General features: G+C 40.5%; 1 protein-coding gene and 1 pseudogene across 1 annotated transcript in view; one reads left to right on the top strand and one right to left on the bottom strand.

Annotated features, from left to right (window-relative positions):
• The window catches only part of acsl5 (acyl-CoA synthetase long chain family member 5), a 30,804-nt gene extending 23,953 nt beyond the window's left edge, over nucleotides 1-6,851 (bottom strand). The window contains exons 1-4 of the mRNA XM_029629639.2: nucleotides 6,688-6,851; nucleotides 1,630-1,793; nucleotides 1,305-1,413; nucleotides 1,062-1,126 (exon numbers count right to left, since the gene is read on the bottom strand). Of these exons, the coding sequence (XP_029485499.1) occupies nucleotides 1,062-1,126; nucleotides 1,305-1,413; nucleotides 1,630-1,785 (330 nt within the window). The 5' untranslated portion in view covers nucleotides 1,786-1,793; nucleotides 6,688-6,851. The remainder of the gene's footprint in view (nucleotides 1-1,061; nucleotides 1,127-1,304; nucleotides 1,414-1,629; nucleotides 1,794-6,687) is intronic.
• Nucleotides 6,852-12,317: 5,466 nt separating this feature from the next.
• Nucleotides 12,318-13,315, top strand: LOC135563996 (general transcription factor II-I repeat domain-containing protein 2A-like; annotated as a pseudogene).
• Nucleotides 13,316-14,870: the final 1,555 nt, after the last annotated feature.

Genomic DNA, 14,870 nt, shown 5'->3' on the forward strand with positions numbered 1-14,870 from the left:
TCTTTTCTTTTTATTGGCCAGTCTGAGATATGGCTTTTTCTTTGCAACTCTGCCTAGAAGGCCAGCATCCCAGAGCCACTATTTAACGAAGCTGCAAGTTGAGGACTTGTGAGGCATCTGTTTCTCAAACTAGACACTCTAATGTACTTGTCCTCTTGCTCAGTTGTGCACCGGGGCCTCCCACTCCTCTTTCTATTCTGGTTAGTGCCAGTATGCACTGTTCTGTGTTGGGGAAGTACACAGCGTTGTACCAGATCTTCAGTTTCTTGGCAATTTCTCACATGGAATAGCCTTCATTTCTCAGAACAAGAATAGACTACGAGTTTTAGAAGAAAGTGCTTTATTTCTAGCCATTTTGAGCCTGTAATAGAACCCACAAATGCTGATGCTCCAGATACTCAACTAGTCTAAAGGCCAGTTTAATTGCTGCTTTAATCAGCACAATAGTGCTGTGCTTACATAATTGCAAAAGGGTTTTCTAATGATCAACTAGTCTTTTAAAATCATAAACTTTGATTAGCGTACACAATGTGCTATTGGAACACAGGAGTGATGGTTGCTGATAATGGGCCTCTGTACGCCTATGTAGATATTCCATAACAAATCTGCCATTTCCAGCTACAATAGTCATTTACAACATTAACAATGTCTACACTGTATTTCTAATCAATTTGTTGTTATTTTAATGGACCAAAAAATGTGCTTTTCTTTCAAAAACAAGGACATTTCTAAGTGACCCCAAACTTTTGAACGGTAGTGTACATTGTAATATTGTTGTATGGTGGTATTGTAAATGTTGTATTGTAGATATTTAGTGGTGTTATATGATGTAAGGTTTTTTGTGTGATGTAAGTGCCTTAATGTGTTAGGACAGGACCTAACACATTGGGATACCAAATAAATACACATACAAACACAAATGAATGTAAAAGCATGAACCACTTAGAAAAGCCATTGGCTCATTCAGTATTTTTTCCAAAATGTTGTATACAAAATCTTTTCTGAATTCAGACCCAGAGAAACGCTGGCCTATGTAGGTAATATCAGTGATAGTGTCATACCTGTTTGTATTTCAGCCACTGGTACGGTTGCCCTGGTTTCCTGTAGCCTAGACAGGGTCCATTACCTGTAAAGGAGATATGGATTTGATCTCCTCATTATGATAACCACACAATCTCACTGACCTTGCTACGCTCAGTCAGACATGAATACTACTATGTATTCTAATGTTGATTCCAAAAACCTCTCTTTTATTCTTATTGCAGACACAAGATATATGTGACAGAAGGAGATATGGTGGTGACCTGAGACTTGTAGTCCCCTCTGGAAAACTTCGTACAGTGTTCTGGCGTCGTCATGAAAATACGACATCAGGTTGTCATCTTCTTGCAGGGCACTTTTCCTCGCTCCATCCTGGATATGAGGGAGAGCAATGACATATAAGGGAAGACACATTGAAAAGCAATGAGGAAAATTACAATTGGAATCTGTTTATGACTTCCTGATTTGACTGAAATTAAATGGAATTGACCCTCAACCATGTGATCCAATCCTCTCAGATACAGGAGTGCCTAGGGTGTAGGTAGAGGCTAGGGGTCCATTTGGAATTCAGCCGGAGAGTGTCCTTACCTTGACTCCTACGGTCTGGCAGTTGAGGTCTGCAGGCATAGTGAGGGGTTTAGGCCTGGTGTTGAGGTAGACCAGGGCAGCCCCCATCAAGGCAAACAGGGAGACGATGGCCGAGGTGGGCAGAGGGCTAAACAGGAAGTTGAGGAGGAAGTCCATGTTCAAATCTGACGAGAGAAAGGAAGTGCTGTTACCAATACACAATATTAACACTATAACTTGTATACACTTATATTGGCGGTAGGTAGCCTAGCGGTTAAGAGCGTCGGGCCAGTAACTGAAATATTGTGGGTTCGAATCCTGAGCCGACTAGGTGAAATGTGTCCAAATAAATGGGGATACTGTCACGTTCACTGTCTTCAATGATCATAGATCATAGATGAGCCAAGGCGCAGCGTGCATGTAATTCCACATATTTTAATAAAGTGAAACTTTCACAAAAAAACAGGTAAACAGAAACCGAACTTGACGCAACCGTGGTGCACACAAACACATGCAACCAAACAAGGACAAGATCCCACAACTGAAGGTGGAAAAAAGGGCTGCCTAAGTATGATTCCCAATCAGAGACAACGATAGACAGCTGCCTCTGATTGGGAATCATACTAGGCCAACAAGGAAAAAGAAAACATAGATATACAAAAACTAGAGTACCCACCCTAGTCACACCCTGACCTAACGAAAATATAGAGAATAAACAAGGATTTCTAAAATCAGATCGTGACAGATACTTAATAAATAAACATACAAACACATACAAAAAGTGAAGGCACTTAACCCTAATTGCTCCTGTCTGCTAAATGACTCAAATGTACACATTGTATTGTCTAGCTGAGATATGTAGTGATTTCATTGGAATATGACAAATTTATTTTGTGCAGGGTACATGTACATGTATTACATCATGTATGATGTTCAGTATCAATCAAAAGTTTGGACACACCTACTCATTCAAGAGTTTCTTTATTTTTACTATTTTCTACATTGTGGAATAATAGTGAAGACATCAAAACTATGAAATTGTCACGAGTCCGACTGAGGGTGGTTTCCCTTCCCGGTCGGGTGGCGCTCGGCGGTCGTCATCACCGGCCTATTAGCTGCCACTGATTGTCTTTCCTCCCCCTCCTTGTATGTTTATTGGTAGCACCTGTTTGTGATGATTAGTTTGTCTTTATTAGACAGCCGGCCCGCCTGGTTGTTGTGCGGGATTATTCATTGTAACCTTCGGCTCTGTAGTAGAGGAACGTGTTAGTTCCTGGTCGTGCATTTTTCAGTAGTCATTTTTCATTCCCTGTGTTTTGGGGCCGTTATTATTGTGAGCACCCTGTGGTGCGTTGGTGCAATTTAAGAGCACAGCATTGTACTCTCTGTCTCCTGCGTTTGACTCCACACCCATGACACCCGGAGTATTACAGAAATAACACATATGGACTCACGTAGTAACCAAAAAAGTGTTAAACAAATCAAAATATATTTTATATTTCAGATTATTCAAAGTAGCCACCCTTTGCCTTAATGATAGTTTTGCACACTCATGCCATTCTGTCAACCAGCTTCACCTGGAATGATTAGTTCCCACATATGCTGAGCACTTGTTGGCTGCTTTTCCTTCACTCTGCGGTCCAACTCATCCCAAACCATCTCAATTGGGTTGAGGTCGGGTGATTGTGGAGTCCAGGTCATGTGATGCAGCACTCCATCACTCTCCTTCTTGATCAAATAGCCCTTACACAGCCCGGAGATGTGTTAGGTCATTGTCCTGTTGAAAAACAAATGATAATCCCACTAAACTCAAACCAGATTGGATGGCGTATTGCTGCAGAATGCTGTGGTAGCCATGCTGGTTAAGTATGCCTTGAATTCTAAATAAATCACAGACAGTGTCACCAGCAAAGCACCATCACAGCTCCTCCTCCATGCTTCACGGTAGGAAACACACATGCGGAGATCATCCGTTCACCTACTCTGTGTCTCACAAAGACACCAAAAATATCAAATTTGGACTCATCAGTCCAAAGGACAGATTTCCACCAGTCTAATGTCCATTGCCCATGCTTCTTGGCCCAAGCAAGTCTCTTCTTATTATTGGTGTCCTTTAGTAGTGGTTTCTTTGCAGCAATTCAACCATGAAGGCCTGATTCACACAGTCTCCTCTGAACAGTTGATGTTGAGTTGTGTCTGTTACTTGCACTCTGTGAAGCACTTATTTTGGATGCAATTTCTGAGGCTGGTAACTCTAATAAATGTATTTTCTGCAGCAGAGGTAACTGGGTCTTCCTTTCCTGTGGTGGTCCTCATGAGAGCCAGTTTCATCATAGTACTTGATGGTTTTTCCGATTGCACTTGAAGAAACGTAAAAAGTTCTTGAAATTTCAGCATTGACTGACCTTCATGTCTTAAAGTAATAATGGACTGTTGTTTCTTTTTGATTATTTGAGCTGTTCTTGACATAATATGGACTTGAACCAAATAGGGCTATCTTCTGTATACCACCCCTACCTTGTCACAACACAACTGATTGGCTCAAACGCCTTAAAAACCTCTTATGGATAGGGGAAATGTAGAGCGCCAGATTCAAATAAAATGCTATAAAATTCAAACTTTCATTAAATCACACATGTAATATACTCAATTAAAGCTACACTCGTTGTGAATCCAGCCAACATGTCAGATTTTAAAAATGCTTTTTGGCGAAAGCATAAGAAGCTATTATCTGATATCTGCACCAGCAGCAAACAAAGGAGCTAGCATAGCAGGCGCTACACAAAACGCTGAAATAAAATATTAAATATGCATTACCTTTGACGAGCTTCTTTTGTTGGCACTCCAATATGTCCCATAAACATCACAATTGGTCCTTTTGTACGATTAATTCCGTCCATATATTTCGAAAATGTCCATTTATAAAGCGTGTTTGATCCAGAAAAAAACAGCTTACAAAAACACAACGTCACTACAAAATATTTCAAAAGTTGCCTATAAACTTTGCCAAAATATTTCAAGCTATTTTTGTAATACAATGTTCGGTATTTTTAAACGTTAATAATCGATCAAATTGTAGACAGGGCAATCTGTATTCAATACATGAACGAAAAGAAACCAGCTCTGCTTTTCACGTCTTGCGCAACTCACAAAAGTGTCCCCAGTTCCGAGTTGGCCTACTTCTTCATAGAACAAAGGAATAACCTCAACCATATTCCAAAGACTGGCGACATCGTGTGGAAGCGATAGGAACCGAAAATTGGTTTCATATTAAATATCCAATGGCAAATACAATATAGTGAACAGAGGGGGGGGGGGGGGGCGGGGAATCTGAACAGTTAGTCCTCGGGGTTTTGCCTGCTACATATGTTCTGTTATACTCACAGACATGATTCAAACAGTTTTAGAAACTTCAGAGTGTTTTCTATCCAAATCTATGAATAATATGCATATCTTATATTCTTGGCATGAGTAGCAGAAAGTTGAAATTGGGCACGCTATTTATCCAAAAGGCGAAAATTCTGCCCCCTAGCTTTAAGAGGTTTTTAAGGAAATAAATTAAACAAGGCACACCTGTTAATTGAAATGCATTCCAGGTGACTACCAGGTGACTACCTCATGAAGCTGGTTGAGAGAATGACAAGAGTGGACAAAGCTGTCATTAAGGCAAAGGGTGGCTACTATGAAGAATCTCAAATATAAAATGTATTTTGATTTGTTTAACACTTTTTTGGTTACTACAGGATTCCATATGTGTTATTTAATAGTTTTGATGTCTTCACTATTATTCTACAATGTAGAAAATAGTACAAATAAAGAAAAACCTATGAATGAGTAGATGTGTCCACACTTTTGACTGGATCTGCATGTGTGTATGTTACCATTAAATGGGGTCAAAGTCAGTGTATATTACTGTAGTGTTATCTGCAATGACATTTGCCCCATATACATTTACTGTTAGTCATTCTCAACGTAGTGGTCTACTCGGTACATTGTAGAATGTTGTTTACCTAGGTTTACACATTTCCGCAATCTCCTTCAATTCAATGCTTGCCTCTAACAATTCTCAATGTCAATATTTGTCTTTGACCTAGTGTGTGGGTGTGTTTGTGTGCACGCTTGTGTGTGTATTCAACACTGACTGTAATTTCAGTAAGAGGAGAAATGAAGGAACAATTAATCGATTTATGCTAACAGATTGGCCCTCTGAAACGCCTGCATAGGGAACAGTGAAGGACATTGATAAGACTTTATGGTCATCTACAGTCCAAAGTCAGAACTTCAAAGGCACTTGGGAGGTCGGACCCACTGGACGCATAAAGATTTGGATTTTGATAAGATTTTGATACTGTTGATAATACCATTGACCATATCTCCAGGAGTATACTCCCCCTTTTGAGATCAAATGTAGAGGGTGTACCACAGGGATCGATTTTTGGACCTTCAAATGTATATTCATGATCTGCCAAACGCATCTAAAATGCTTTCTCAGATTCTGTTTACTTGATGATACGTGGATTTTCTACGTTTTCACATAGCATGCCATTTTTGTTTGACTCTATTTCCATCTATTCTCTCTCTCTATTTGGTCCTTTTACGCATACTACGATTACATAATGCATCACTTGATATCACAGTTTTTCTTAATCTGATCAATGGTCAAAATGGTGCATTGTGGTTAATACTATCCATCTGACATGCCGTTTATGCAAATAAAGGGGCAAATACAAAGACTCGATTAGCCCATCAACATCACTAGCCAATAAAGTACACCCAGTTTTTAACAGTTTTAACTGTGCAAAACCATAGTCAGGACTACATATATATATACTCAAACAGTCTAAAACCATTTAGCTAGGCTAACTCTGCTAACATGTTTTCTTTAAACTTAGTTGAAGCATGTTGCAGTTGAATTCATCATACTGACAGTGTGTCAATACTTAGTCGAACATCTTCAGATCACCTGAGAGGGGTTATGCAAATAAAATGTTAACGACATGCTTGTTTGACCAATGACAACAGTCTAACCCCTACACCTAACAAGCACACAAAACATGACATGAAGCACTGCCACCCTACCTGTCTTTCTCCCAGGTATCTTTCTCTGCCGTCCTTTACAATTTCACCGTCTGCTCTTTGGGGGCTCCACTCACTGATGACAGGTGTGTGTTTATGTGTGTGTCTGGGACCAAGCCTCGTCCACTGGTCTGCTTGCTGACGCTCGGGCGAGTGAGGAAGTCATAACCAAAGCTCCAATAAAACTGAGCTGATAGCAAGTGACCTTTGAACCTTGGCCACTATCTTTCAAACTGATAACTGAAAATGAGCAAAGACATCAACGTAAGGCGCTACAGAGGGTAGTGTGTACGGCCCAATACATCACTGGGGCCAAGCTTCCTACTATCCAGGACCTATATACTAGGCGATGTCAGAGGAAGGCAAAAAAATCTGTCAACGACTCCAGTCACCCAAGCCATAGACTGTTCTCTCTACTACCGCACGGAAAGCGGTACCGGAGTGCCAAGTCTAGGTCCAAAAGGCTCCTTAACAGCTTCAAACCCCAAACCATAAGACTGTTGAACAATTAATCAAATGACCACCCGGACTATTTGCATTGACACCACCCCCTTTGTTTTTACACTGCTGCTACTCGCTATTTATAGTCACTTAGTCACTTTACTCTTACCTACATGTACAAATTACCTTGACTAACCTTTACCCCCACACATTGACTCGGTACTGGTACCCCCTGTACACAGCCTCATTATTGTTATAGATTTTTTTTTTAACTTTAGTTAATATTTTCTCAACTCTATTTTCTTAAAACTGCATTGTTGGTTAAGGGCTTGTGAGTAAGCATTTCACTGTAAGGTCTAATACCTGTTGTATTCGGCGCATGTGACAAATAAATATGGATTTGATTTGATTTGAATTGGTCATTGGGTGAAAGGTTGTCATCTAGGTGCAGCTTCTAGCCAAGATTTTATCATCTGGCTCCTCTCCTTCTCATTCAATTTTTGGTACCAATGCTAATACATTTTATACAATATGTCGGCCTAATGTATAAAATATGCTTTCCAATAACAGATAACTTACTGGATTGGTCACTAGGTTAAAGGTTGCACAGGCTTCTAGCCAAGTTCTTAAAATCTCCTCCTCTGTATCCTGCTCCTCACCTAACCTTTCCATACCAATATCTCAAATAACCCCAAAATCCATACCTTACTTAATACTCTGTATAGGCAACACATGTCCTTATCGCCTGGGGAAGCAAGGTCATGTACATGTGTTATTGACTTGAAAAATACTTGATAATCTGTTGCGATTGAGCTAATCTTGACACAGTACTGCACTGCCTATGTGTGTTGCGTTTTTGACCTCAAAGGTCAAACTACTGTAAAATTAAATTATATGATAAACTAACAACAATCATGTGATTTAGTATGAAAATCTTTTGTATTTGGCCAAATTCTGGTGGTTTACCACATGGTGTAAGCATTCAATACACATACCCAGGCTACCTCTTTTGATTGAATTATTTATGCTAGTCAGACAGCAATGATGCTATCAATGCATAGCTAGCTAGGTGGATCAGGGTTTCTCCAGAAGGACACTAGAATGACTGAGGTTATGGTAGCATTGTTTTGAAATGCTAGCTTATCAGAAGATCCAAGGCAATATGTTCACATATACAATGACATCAAAAAGTATTCACACCCCTTGACTTTTCCCACATTTTGTTGTGTTACAAAGTGGGATTAAAATGTATTTAATTGTAATTTTTGGTCAACGATCTACACAGCTGCCAAAGGGGTAAATCTCTAATAGCTTCGCTCACCTGGATTGTACAATTTTGGCCATTATTCTTTAAAAAATGGCTTCAAGCTCTGGCAAGTTGGTTGTTGATCATAGCTAGAAAGCCATTTTCAAGTCTTGGCATCCATTTTCAAGCCGATTTAAGTCAGAACTTTAACCAGGCCACTCAGGAACATTCAATGTCACCTTGGTAAGCAACTCTAGTGTAGATTTACCCTTGTGTTTTAGGTTATTGTCCTGCTGAAAGATGAATTTGTATCCCAGTGTATGTTGGAAAGAAGACTGAACCAGGTTTTCCTCTAGGATTTTGCCTCCCTAGTCCTTGAAGATGACAAGCATACTCATAACATGATACAGCCACCACCATGATTGAAAATAGGAAGAGTGGTACTCGGTGATTTGCCCAGAACATAACTTTTTGTATTCAGGACAAAAAGTTAATTTCTTTGCCACATTTTTTACAGTATTACTTAATAAGTGCCTAGTTGCAAACAGGATGCATGTTTTTGAATATTTTTATTCTGGACATAACTACAATGTTGTTGATCCATCCTCAGTTTTCTCATATCACAACCACTAAACCCTGTAACTGTTTTAAAATCACAATTGTGCTCATGGTGAAATCCCTAAGCAGTTTCCTTCTTCTTCGGTTACTGAGTTAGGAAGGACGCCTGTATCTTTGTAGTGATTGGGTGTACTGATACACCATCCAAAGCCTAATTAAGAACTTAACCATGCTCAAAGGGATTTTTTTTTTTTTTTTTTTACACATCTACCAATCGGTGCCCTTCTTTGCGAGGCGTTGAAAAACCTCCCTGGTCTTTGTAGTTGAATCTATTTTAGAAATGCATTACTCGATTGAGGGTCCTTACAGATAATTGTATGTGTAGGGTAGAGAGATGGGGTTGTCAGTCAAAAATCATGTTTAACACTTGTTATGTGATTTGTTAAGGACTTTCTTACTCCTGAACTTATTTATGCTTGCCATAACAAAGGGGTTGAATGCTTATTGACTCAAGACATTTCAGCTTTTAATTTTTTATTAATATCTAACATTTTATACAAACAAAATTCCATTTTGACATTATGAGTTATTGCGTATAAATCAGTGACTCTAAATCTCAATTAAAACATTTTAAATCCAGGCTGTAACACAACACAAAGTAAAGCGGTATGAATACTTTCTGAAGGCACTGTATAAGCTACTTGCCAGCATCAACACTAGGAAATTCTCGATTCTAGTGTTAGCAAAACAGGCTAGTGTTCATGGTGGGGCTAACGAGGGGGAATCTGTGGGGGTTAAGGCACACCAACTTCAATCAGCATCACCTGTATTCTGTTCTATTCACCTTTGGTCGTTAGCACATGGTTAACACATTGTTAGTGCGACACAGCATGACCCTGGAAACACAATAGTTGTCACCCTAGTCATCAGCACAGGAAGTGCCACCATGATAATTGATTCCTAGGTCAATTAAAAGGCGGAGGCTGCACTACCTGATTGAGCTGTCCCATCCCACGCCTCTTCCCTATAGCTAAAAATCCTTCAGATTCAGAGTGTTTAATAGTCACATGTACAGGGTTGCAGTTGTGATTTCAGGGTACAGTGGAAGTCTTTGGCGCCGAGCCCCAACATTATTTAAGTGAAATAAAATAATGAAAATAGAAAAACAACAACAATATAAATATCACTATATACACTGATCAAAAATATAAGTCTTAATTTGAATATGCACAGAAAGCTTATTTCTCTCAAATTTAGTGCACAAATTCGTTAACATCCCTGTTAGTGAGCCAAGATAATCCATCCACCTGACAGGTGTGACTAAACAGCAGGATCATTACCCTCGTACACCTTTTGCTGGGGACAATAAAAGGCCACTCCAAAATGTGCAGTTCTGTCACACAACACAATGCCAGAGATGTCTCAAGTTTTGAGGGAGCGTGCAATTAGCATGCTGACTGAAGGTATGTCCACCAGAGCTGTTGCCAGAGAATGAGAATGCTAATTTCTCTACCATAAACTGCCTCCAACTTTGTTGAAGATAATATGGCAGCACGTCCAACTGGCCTCACAGACGCAGGCCACATGTATACTGTTGCGTGGGCGAGCGTTTTGATGATGTCAACGTTGTGAACAGAGTGCCCCATGGTGGGGTTATGGTATATGCAGGCATAAGCTATGGACAACGAACACAAATGCATTTTATTGATATCAATTTGAATTCACAGAGATACCATGACGAGATCCTGAGGCTTATTGCCGTGCCATTCATCCGCCGCCATCACCTCATGTTTCAGCATGATGATGCACATATCTCAAGCATCTGTCCACAATTCTTTGAATCTGAAAATGTCCCAGTTCTTCCGTGGCCTGCATACTCACCAGACATGCCACCCATTGAGCATGTTTGGGATGCTCTGGATTGACATGTACAACAGCGTGTTCCAGTTCCCGCCAATATCCAGTAACTTCGCACAGCCATTGAAGAGGAGTTGGACAACATTAAACTGGCCACAATCAACAGCCTGATGAACTCTATGTGAAGGAGATATGTCGCGCTGCATGAGGCAAATGGTGGTTACACCAGATACTGACTGGTTTTCTGATACACACCTCTACTTTTTTATTTTTTTTATTTTTTACATATCTGTGTGACCAACAGATGCACATCTGTATTCGAGGTCATGTGAAATCCATAGATTAGGGCCTAATGAATTTATTTCTATTGACTGATTTCCTTATATGAACTGTAACTCAGTAAAATCTTTGAAATTGTTGCATGTTGTGTTCATGTGTTTGTTCAGCATACATCATAACTGTACAGTGATAAATAATTGTCCATTGGGGTGGAGGCTGAGTAAAGACTGTTTAGGGCAGGGCAAAGGCTGGCCCGAGGCCGTATGTGGCCTGTGACCTGATTCAATATGGCCCACGGAATCATGCTCAGATCACATAAAGAATTTGCGATAGTAAAGTTTAGAAAAACGTAAATGTTATTCAAATGAAAAGCCCAATGAATACTCACCTTTGTGTAATGAGTTAACTCCCACCGCTTGCTGGACAGTTATTTTGAAGGCACGTATAAATAACAACTGCAGGAGGACAGACAGTGACTGACAGTGGCTGACACACACGTCATAGTTACACATTGTAGCTAGCTAGAAATTGCGCAAAAATGTGTTTTTCAAAGATTTCAAAGAAAAGGAAAGTAGACAATGAATGTAGGGTGTTCCAGCAAGAGTGGACATCAAAATATTTCTTTATTGAAATATCAGGGAAAGCTGTGTGCTTAGTGTGCAAAGAGAGCATTGCTGTCTTGAAAGACTACAACTTGTCTTGACACTTCCAGATGAAGCATGCAGAGAAATATATGAATATGCCTTCTGAGCAGAGGGCAAGTGCATCGAAAGAGTTGCTTTCTCAGTTGCAAAAGCAGCAAGGACTTTTCACAAAACTGTATTCATCAAACGACGGAATTGCGAGAGCTAGCTATGTACTGTCCCACAAAATTGCTAAACATGGCAAGCCATTCGCTGAGGGCGAATTCATAAAATAATGTTTAATTGACTATGCAGCAATACTTTGCCCCGACAAGAAAGAGCTGTTTGAAAATGTTTCCCTGTCAAGACGAACATCGCAGAGAATATGGAACAACAGTTGAAAGACAAGATAAACGATTTCACCTATTTCTCCTTGGCCCTGGATGAGATTAGTGATGCACGTGACATGGCGCAGTTGTTGATATTCTTACGAGACATAACCCCAGATTTTGAAATTACAGAGGAGCTTGCTTCAGTGCAGTCGATTGAAGAGCACAACCACAGATTTATTGGAGGAGGTTACTTAGTGTGTTGCGAAGCTGGGACTGAGTTTTGAAAAGTTATCCAGTATGCCCACTGATGGATGCCCAAACTTGACAGGAAAACACATTGGCCTTTTAAAAAGGATACAAGATCAAGTAGCTGAGCTGAACCCAGATCAGAAAATTATTTTCCTGCATTGCATTATGCATCAGCAGGTGCTTTGTAAATGTGTTCTGAAAATGAGCCATGTTGTGGATACAGTCACTAAAGTGGTAAACTTCATAAGAGCAAAATCTTTAAACCACAGTCAGTTTGTCTCACTGTTGGGAGAGACAGAGTGCAGATCTCCCCTACCACACAAACGTGAGATGGCTGAGTTTGGGGAAGGTGCTTAAAAGGGTGTGGGACCTGAAGTCGAAGAAGCTGTGTTTTTGCAAATGAAAGGAAAGTGTGGATTTCCCTCAATTGCAAGATAAAAAATGGTTGGCTGATTTTGCCTTCACCGTGGACATCATGGTCCTCATGAATGAACTGAATTCCAAACTACAAGAGAAGGGCCTTTTTGCACATCAGATGTACAGCCTTGTCAAAGCTTTTCAAAGGAAAATTACTCCTCCTGACCCGCCAAGTAGAAGCCAACAATCTCATCCAAATTCCGACACTACTAGTCTGTTCCCTATAAGATGACCAGCGGGAGAAGTATACATCGCTGCTGCGTGCTTGGAACTGTGAGGATTTTAAAGTGTTGGAAAATGACAAGCTGTTGGTTTCCTCTCCTTTCACCTTCAATGTGGATGCAGTGATTGGAGAACTATTCAGAACAATGTCACTGTCGAGGTTCTATGCATCACTCGATGAACAAAACATTCCAAAGATGAGGAGTCATGCTCAGAAGGTGTTTGCACTGTTTGGGTCAACCTATGTACGTGAACAGACATTTTCAGTGATGAAATATAACAAGACAAGGCACAGATCATCTCTTACTGACTCTCACCTCTCAGCAATCCTGAGCATAGTTTCAGAAACTATACCTGACTTCACTGCTCTAGTCAATGCCCATCAGAGACTTCACTCCTCACACTGATTGAGTAGTTTAAATGTAATGTTGAGCTCTCTCTCTTTCTTGTGTTTTGTGCATACCCGTTAACAAGAGTTCTGTCCGTGGTGCTGAATGCAGTGCACTTTTCCCTCCGTGTGGTTCATTGCATGTTTAATAATGAAAATACCTACCAAAAGGAGAACATGGATGTTCCGGACGCTTTATCTGGACACGATTCGTCAGGACCTCCAACAGGACCTCCAACATTAACATGATGCCTTCTAATTTCAGTCGCTGTACTCGCCTTACGGCGAGGATAGCTGTGCTACAAGCCCAGCTTCAGACGCAATCGTTAGGCAAGGGTAATTTCAGTGTAGGAAAGAATGAAACAGCATCTGTAACACCAGTAAGTGCAGATAGTAGTATAACGGTGTCGCTCATTCAGCCGACAAAACTTTCAACCGGTTTTCCCCATTAAGCAGCGAGTCGGAGTCAGAGGCCGAGTCTTCTCTGGTCTCTACTCCTCCCGTTACGGGGTCTGAGACGCCAAAGCTTCCCACCATTAGCTCTGACAAATTGAAAACTCTAGTCATTGGGGACTCCATTACCCACAGTATTAGACTTAAAACGAATCATCCAGCGATCATACACTGTTTACCAGGGGGCAGGGCTACCGACGTTAAGGCTAATCTGAAGATGGTGCTGGCTAAAGCTAAAACTGGCGAGTGTAGAGAGTATAGAGATATTGTTATCCATGTCGGCACCAACGATGTTAGGATGAAACAGTCAGAGATCACCAAGCGCAACATAGCTTCTGCGTGTAAATCAGCTAGAAAGATGTTTTTTTTTTTTTTTATTTTACCTTTATTTAACCAGGTAGGCAAGTTGAGAACAAGTTCTCATTTACAATTGCGACCTGGCCAAGATAAAGCAAAGCAGTTCGACAGATACAACGACACAGAGTTACACATGGAGTAAAACAAACATACAGTCAATAATACAGTATAAACAAGTCTATATACAATGTGAGCAAATGAGGTGAGAAGGGAGGTAAAGATAAAAAAGGCCATGGTGGCAAAGTAAATACAATATATCAAGTAAAACACTGGAATGGTAGTTTTGCAATGGAAGAATGTGCAAAGTAGAAATAAAAATAATGGGGTGCAAAGGAGCAAAATAAATAAATAAATAAAATACAGTTGGGAAAGAGGTAGTTGTTTGGGCTAAATTATAGGTGGGCTATGTACAGGTGCAGTAATCTGTGAGCTGCTCTGACAGTTGGTGCTTAAAGCTAGTGAGGGAGATAAGTGTTTCCAGTTTCAGAGATTTTTGTAGTTCATTCCAGTCATTGGCAGCAGAGAACTGGAAGGAGAGGCGGCCAAAGAAAGAATTGGTTTTGGGGGTGACTAGAGAGATATACCTGCTGGAGCGTGTGCTACAGGTGGGAGATGCTATGGTGACCAGCGAGCTGAGATAAGGGGGGACTTTACCTAGCAGGGTCTTGTAGATGACATGGAGCCAGTGGGTTTGGCGATGAGTATGAAGCGAGGGCCAGCCAACGAGAGTGTACAGGTCGCAATGGTGGGTAGTATATGGGGCT

The sequence above is a fragment of the Oncorhynchus nerka genome, linkage group LG23 (assembly GCF_034236695.1).
Source record: "Oncorhynchus nerka isolate Pitt River linkage group LG23, Oner_Uvic_2.0, whole genome shotgun sequence".
NCBI classification, from domain to species: domain Eukaryota; kingdom Metazoa; phylum Chordata; class Actinopteri; order Salmoniformes; family Salmonidae; genus Oncorhynchus; species Oncorhynchus nerka.